This window comes from Oncorhynchus keta, unplaced genomic scaffold (genome assembly GCF_023373465.1).
Source record: "Oncorhynchus keta strain PuntledgeMale-10-30-2019 unplaced genomic scaffold, Oket_V2 Un_contig_11071_pilon_pilon, whole genome shotgun sequence".
Classification (NCBI taxonomy): domain Eukaryota; kingdom Metazoa; phylum Chordata; class Actinopteri; order Salmoniformes; family Salmonidae; genus Oncorhynchus; species Oncorhynchus keta.
Window position 1 is genome coordinate 24,622 of NW_026277315.1, and position 7,879 is coordinate 32,500.

At 49.6% G+C, this 7,879-nt stretch overlaps 1 protein-coding gene across 1 annotated transcript in view; it reads right to left on the reverse strand.

Moving 5' to 3' along the window:
- Nucleotides 1-6,898: 6,898 nt before the first annotated feature.
- Nucleotides 6,899-7,879, reverse strand: part of LOC127917245 (inhibitory synaptic factor 2A-like) — a 49,149-nt gene continuing 48,168 nt past the window's right edge. The window contains exon 5 of the mRNA XM_052500529.1: nt 6,899-6,974. Coding sequence (XP_052356489.1) covers nt 6,899-6,974 — 76 coding nt within the window. The remainder of the gene's footprint in view (nt 6,975-7,879) is intronic.

The window sequence follows — 7,879 nt, forward strand, 5'->3', positions numbered from 1 at the left end:
GTCTCCTCCCTTCATCTACGTGTCTCCTCCCCTTCATCTACATGTCTCTCCCTTCATCTACGTGTCTCCTCCCCTTCATCTACATGTCTCGTTCCCTTCATCTACACGTCTCCTCCCTTCATCTACATGTCTCGAAACTCCCTTCATCTACATGTCTCCTCCCTTCATCTACATGTCTCGTTCCCTTCATCTACATGTCTCGTTCCCTTCATCTACATGTCTCCTCCCTTCATCTACATGTCTCCTCCTTCATCTACATGTCTCCTCCCTTCATCTACGTGTCTCCTCCCCTTCATCTACATGTCTCGTTCCCTTCATCTACATGTCTCCTCCCTTCATCTACATGTCTCCTCCTTCAGACATGTCTCCTCCTTCATCCATGTCTCCTCCCCTTCATCTACATGTCTCCTCCCTTCATCTGCATGTCTCCTCCCCTTCATCTACATGTCTCCTCCCCTTCATCTCCACTGATCGAAGTGGATTTAACAAGTGACCTCAATAAGGGATCATATCTTTCACCTGGATTCACCTGGTCAGTCTGTGTCATGGAAAGAGCAGGTGTTCTTAATGTTTTGTCTAGTCAGGGATAGTAAATTATTGCTTTTGTTCCTGGTGTATGTGATGATGGTGGTCTCTGTGTGTCCCAAATGTCACTTCACAGTGCACTTCACCTCTATGGGCCCTGGTCAAAAAGTAGTGCACTGCATCGAGGGTCTATGGTGCCGTTTGTGAGGGTACAGAGAGCAGAGGTTGGCTCCGCGGTGAAGTTCATTAACGTGATGTATGGTCTTGTGTTCCTGGCAGGAAGAGTCATTAAAACTACACTGAACAAAAAAATAGACTCAACGTCCAATCATTTCAAAGAGTTTTACAGTTCATGTAAGGAAATCAGTGAATTTAAATCAATAAACGAGGTCCTAATCTATGGATTTCACATGACTGGGAATACATTTGGTCACGGACACCTTTCAAAAAAACAATATGTGGGGGTGTGGATCAGAAAACCAGTCAGTATCTGGTGTGGATCAGAAAACCAGTCAGTATCTGGTGTGGATCAGAAAACCAGTCAGTATCTGGTGTGGATCAGAAAACCAGTCAGTATCTGGTGTGGATCAGAAAACCAGTCAGTATCTGGTGTGGATCAGAAAACCAGTCAGTATCTGGTGTGGATCAGAAAACCAGTCAGTATCTGGTGTGGATCAGAGAACCAGTCAGTATCTGGTGTGGATCAGAGAACCAGTCAGTATCTGGTGTGGATCAGAGAACCAGTCAGTATCTGGTGTGGATCAGAAAACCAGTCAGTATCTGGTGTGGATCAGAAAACCAGTCAGTATCTGGTGTGGATCAGAAAACCAGTCAGTATCTGGTGTGGATCAGAAAACCAGTCAGTATCTGGTGTGGATCAGAGAACCAGTCAGTATCTGGTGTGGATCAGAACACCAGTCAGTATCTGGTGTGGATCAGAAAACCAGTCAGTATCTGGTGTGGATCAGAAAACCAGTCAGTATCTGGTGTGGATCAGAGAACCAGTCAGTATCTGGTGTGGATCAGAAAACCAGTCAGTATCTGGTGTGGATCAGAAAACCAGTCAGTATCTGGTGTGGATCAGAAAACCAGTCAGTATCTGGTGTGGATCAGAAAACCAGTCAGTATCTGGTGTCGACCACCATTTGCCTCATGCAGCGCGACACATCTCCTTCACATAGAGTTGACCAGACTGTAGATTGTGGCCTGTGGAATGTTGTTCCACTCCTCTTCTATGGCTGTGAGAAGTTGTAACAGTTTGGGTCTAGAGGCAGGGCAGGGCAGGGCAGGATTGATTTAGGTCTGTAACAGTTTGGGTCTAGAGGCAGGGCAGGGCAGGATTGATTTAGGTCTATAACAGTTTGGGTCTAGAGGCAGGGCAGGGCAGGATTGATTTAGGTCTATAACAGTTTGGGTCTAGAGGCAGGGCAGGGCAGGTTTGATTTAGGTCTATAACAGTTTGGGTCTAGAGTGTCACCCCCTTTGAAGAAGGGGATGACCGCGGCTGCTTTCCAATCTTTGGGGATCTCAGACGATTCGAAAGAGATGTTGTAACCATTTTTGTGGATAGTTTTAGAAAGAGAGTGTCCAGATTGTCTAGCCCGGATGATTTGTAGGGGTCAGAATTTTGCAGCTTTTTCAGAACATCAGCTGCCTGGATTTGGGTGAAGGAGAAATGATGGAGGCTTGGGCTAGTTGCTGCAGGGGGTGCATAGCTGCTGGCCGGGGTTGGGTTAGTTGCTGCAGGGGGTGCATAGCTGTTGGCCGGGGTTGGGTTAGTTGCTGCAGGGGGTGCATAGCTGTTGGCCGGGGTTGGGTTAGTTGCTGCAGACTGCTGCATGGACTTTACAGTGTCCCAAAACATTTTGGAATTAGTGCTACAGGATGCAAATGTCTGTTTGAAAAAAGCTAGCCTTAGCTTTCCTAACTGACTGTGTATATTGGTTCCTGACTTCCCTGAAAAGTTGCATATCACGGGGGCCTATTCGATTCTAATGTGACTATGATGAGGTGTGGGCGTTACCCAGACATACAGAAACACTCACATTACCCAGACAGATGGTGAAAGGATATTGATATTCCATGATGTGCTGTTTGTTCCATCTCATCCACAGCACAGCTCCTATATATCCCAGGGAGATGGTTTTTCATGGAGATCTATTTGAATTAGATTGTGTTTTAATCCCTTATCCGTGTCAGTGGGGACTGCTAGGTTTCATTGTCAATGTTCCCATCCTCTGAATGCACCATGACTGGTCCAAATGGGTCCCAATGTGGTTCTGGTCTAAAGTAGTGAACCCTGACTGGCCCAAATGGGTCTGATATGGTTCTGGTCTAAAGTAGTGAACCCTGACTGGCCCAAATGGGACCCAATGTGGTTCTGGTCTAAAGTAGTGAACCCTGACTGGCCCAAATGGGACCCAATGTGGTTCTGGTCTAAAGTAGTGAACCTGACTGGCCCAAATGGGACCCAATGTGGTTCTGGTCTAAAGTAGTGAACCCTGACTGGCCCAAATGGGTCCGATATGGTTCTGGTCTAAAGTAGTGAACCCTGACTGGCCCAAATGGGATCCAATATGGTTCTGGTCTAAAGTAGTGAACCCTGACTGGCCCAAATGGGTCCAATATGGTTCTGGTCTAAAGTAGTGAACCCTGACTGGCCCAAATGGGTCCCAATAAGGTTCTGGTCTAAAGTAGTGAACCCTGACTGGTCCAAATGGGACCCAATATGGTTCTGGTCTAAAGTAGTGAACCCTGACTGGCCCAAATGGGTCCGAAATGGCTCTGGTCTAAAGTAGTGCGTTATATCGGGATTCATTTTGTAACCTTTATTTTGACACTGGGGGTCAGTGCTTTCTCTTTTCCAGATGAGCCCTGTGTAGTGGGGTCAATGCTTTCTCTTTTCCAGATGAGCCCTGTGTAGTGGGGTCAATGCTTTCTCTCTTCCAGATGAGCCCTGTGTAGTGGGGTCAATGCTTTCTCTTTTCCAGATGAGCCCTGTGTAGTGGGGTCAATGCTTTCTCTCTTCCAGATGAGTCCTGTGTAGTGGGGTCAATGCTCTCTCTTCCAGATGAGCCCTGTGTATATCGGGGTCAATGCAATGCTTTCTCTCTTCCAGATGAGCCCTGTGTAGTGGGGTCAATGCTTTCTCTCTTCCAGATGAGCCCTGTGTAGTGGGGTCAATGCTTTCTCTCTTCCAGATGAGCCCTGTGTAGTGGGGTCAATGCTTTCTCTCTTCCAGATGAGCCCTGTGTAGTGGGGTCAATGCTTTCTCTTTCCAGATGAGCCTGTGTAGTGGGGTCAATGCCTTTCTCTTTCCAGATGAGCCCTGTGTAGTGGGGTCAATGCTTTCTCTCTTCCAGATGAGCCCTGTGTAGTGGGGTCAATGCTTTCTCTGTGTGTTTTCGTCTCTACAGTAGACACTAGACTAGAGGGGCTGGTGTGATACTATACTGTGTGTTGTGGTCTCTACAGTAGACACTAGACTAGAGGAGCTGGTATGTTACTATACTGTGTGTTGTGGTCTCTACAGTAGACACTAGGCTAGCTAACCTAGATTCAGCCTAGCTAACCTACCAAGTCACTCCCTCTCCCAGGGGCTGGCAGGAGGTCACATGGCTTCAGCAGAAGTGGCCGACTAATTTATGACTAATGTCGTGCCTAAATCACAGCCCTGTCCCCAGGCTTCTCCTCTCACCCCAGCCCTTGTCCTTGCTCTCTCCTTGACCCAACCCTCTGCTCTACTCTCCTCTCTGTATTGTCCCCAAGCTATATAAAGGACTGTCCTCACTGCTGCCCCCCTTAATAAAACCATGACTGGGCAGTTTCCTCTGTTCTCCTATCACGTTATAATCAGGATGTAGAGTCTCTGTTTAGTCGCTGATGTCTCCCTCCAAGTCCTGTCATTTAGTCTGGTCTTACTGTTAAACAGTTCACATTACAGTTGACTACAATACATTTCTCAGACACACATCAAAGTGAATAGAATGTTGTCCTTCCTGGAAAGACCTCTTTATATCTGACCAGAGTCTGATCCACTAGATGGAGAGGGTGTAGTCTGATTTAAAGCCTACTTGAGAGGGTGTAGTCTGAGTTTTAAAGTCTAGTCTTGAGGGGACAGTCAGTCTGGGTTTAAAGCCTACTTGAGAGTGTGTAGTCTGATTTAAAGCCTACTTGAGACGGCATAGTCTGGTGACAGATTTAAAGCCTAGTTGAGACAGTGTAGTCTGAGTTTGTGTAGTCTGAGTAGTCTGTGTGGGGACAGTCACCAAGTCTGTGTGGGGACAGTCACCGGTCTGTGTGGGGACAAGTCTGTGTGGGGACAGTCACCAAGTCTGTGTGGGGACAGTCACCAAGTCTGTGTGGGGACAGTCACCAAGTCTGTGTGGGGACAGTCACCGGTCTGGGTGGGGACAGTCACCAAGTCTGGGTGGGGACAGTCACCGGTCTGGGTGGGGACAGTCACCGGTCTGGGTGGGGACAGTCACCGGGTCTGTGTGGGGACAGTCACCAAGTCTGTGTGGGGACAGTCACAGTCACCGGTCTGTGTGGGGACAGTCACCAAGTCTGTGTGGGGACAGTCACCGGTCTGTGTGGGGACAGTCACCGGTCTGTGTGGGGACAGTCACCGGTCTGTGTGGGGACAGTCACCAGGTCTGTGTGGGGACAGTCACCGGTCTGTGTGGGGACAGTCACCGGTCTGTGTGGGGACAGTGTCTGTGGGGACAGTCACCGGTCTGTGGGGACAGTCACCGGTCTGTGTGTCTCCTGTCTCCTCATGAGTGGGTTCAGTGCCTGTCTTGTAGACCTCTGGGGATGCTGGGTAAACAACAGACTACCAACAGACCTGTGGGGACCCTGTGTGGGGAATCACCGGTCTGGGTAAAAACAACAGACCTGTAGACAGTCCCGGGATGCTGGGAAACAACAGACCTGTAGACCCAAGTCTGTGTGGGGATGCTGGGTAAACAACAGACCTGTAGTCCGGTCTGGGTGGGGATGCTGGGACAGTCACCTGTGGGGAAGTCCCCGGGATGCTGGGTAAACAACAGACCTGTAGACCCCCGGGGATGCTGGGTAAACAACAGACCTGTAGTCCCCGTGGGGATGCTGGGTAAACAACAGACCTGTAGTCCCTGTGTGGGGACAGTGCTGGGTAAACAACAGACCTGTAGTCCCCTGTGGGGATGCTGGGTAAACAACATACCTGTAGTCCCGGTCTGTGTGGGGGATGCTGGGTAAACAACAGACCTGTAGTCCCCTGTGTGGGGGATGCTGGGTAAACAACAGACCTGTAGTCCCTGGGGATGCTGGGGGAAACAACAGACCTGTAGTGGGGACAGTCCCGGTCAGGGATGCTGGGTAAACAACAGACCTGTAGTCCCCTGGGGATGCTGGGTAAACAACAGACCTGTAGTCCCCCAGGGATGCTGGGTAAACAACAGACTACCAACAGACCTGTAGACCCCCGGGGATGCTGGGTAAACAACAGACCTGTAGTCCCCCAGGGATGCTGGGTAAACAACAGACTACCAACAGACCTGTAGTCCCCCGGGGATGCTGGGTAAACAACAGACCTGTAGTCCCCCGGGGATGCTGGGTAAACAACAGACTACCAACAGACCTGTAGTCCCCCGGGGATGCTGGGTAAACAACAGACCTGTAGTCCCCCAGGGATGCTGGGTAAACAACAGACCTGTAGTCCCCCGGGGATGCTGGGTAAACAACAGACTACCAACAGACCTGTAGTCCCCCGGGGATGCTGGGTAAACAACAGACCTGTAGTCCCCCGGGGATGCTGGGTAAACAACAGACTACCAACAGACTCGCCAGTGATCTTTAAAGGTCCAGCTGGTTTTATCTCTTTATCAAATCATTTCTGGGTAACAATGAAGTCGCTTACTGGGATTGTTTTCCATTAAAATGGTCAAAAATAAATAAAAATAGCTTCTTAGCAAAGAGACATTTCTCAAGCAAGAATCTAGCTGGGACTGTCTGGGTGTGGTCTGAGTGGGGAGGAGACAACGGAAAACTAGCTGTTATTGGCAGAGAGGTTTTAGAACTCTCTCTGATTGGTCTATTAACTAACGTCACCAGGCAGGCCAACACTCCTTCCCACCAAAACAGACTGACATTTCAGGTGGTCTTTTCAAACAGCTTTTACAGTATCAGGAAGTGATCACCGTTTACACATTTTCTCAGGATTATTCCAACCTCAAAGTGTTGAAATATCTATAAAACACAGAAAAAGCATGTTTGTCTGCATTGGGCCTTTAATACACATACACACACACACACACACACACACACACACACACACACACACACACACACACAGACACAGACACAGACACAGACACACACACAACACCACTTACCTGTAAATTATGCATGCGCTGTTCCGACACGTGTCACAGTTGGCCGTGTCCTGTCCGGTTCGATAGGAGAGGCTGAGGAGAGAGGGAGGGGGGGAGAGGAGGAGAGGAGAGAGGGGGAGGGGGAGAGAGGGAGAAAAGAGGAGATGGAGAGAGGAGAGGAGATGAAAGGGGGAGAGAGAGAGAGGGGAAGGAGAGGAGATGGAGAGAAAGAGAGGGGGGAGGAGAGAGGGAGGAAAGAGGGGAGGAGAGAGGAGATGAGAGGGGGAGAGAGAGGAGGAGATGAAAGGGGGAGAGAGGAGGAGAGGAGAGAGAGGGGGGGAGCAGAGGAGAGAGGGAGAAAAGAGGAGATGGAGAGATGAAAGGGGGAGAGAGAGAGGGGGGAAGGAGAGAGAGGAGGAGAGGAGAGAGGGGGGGAGCAGAGGAGAGAGGGAGGAAAGAGGAGATGGAGAGAAAGAGAGGAGAGAGAGGGGGGAGGAGAGGAGAGAGGGAGGAAAGAGGAGAGGGAGAGAAGAGAGGAGATGAGAGGGGGAGAGAGAGGAGGGGGGGGGGAGAAGAGAGGAGATGAGAGGGGGAGAGAGAGGAGGGGGGAGGGGAGAGAAGAGAGGAGATGAATGAACAATCAGAGGTTTGTTAGCCGTTCCCTCCTCGTTTGCTCTCTGTCTCATCTGTTCTTCCTCATTAACAGAACGTGAACATGGACCTGAATAGACAGAGGTGTGTGTTCCATCCCTGATAAAGCTCTTTGTATGGACGGACGTTCTGTCCCTTTAGCTGAGGCCTTGTCTGATCCTGGGTTGAAGTGATGGCTCGGCATTTATGCGCGTGTGTGTGTGTGTGTGTGTGTGTGTGTGTGTGTGTGTGTGTGTGTGTGTGTGTGTGTGTGTAAATGTGTGTGTGTGTACACCATCACAATGTCCATGTAATGTAGTGTACACCTTCACAATAAATTGTCGTGCAAATCACAATAAATCCATGTA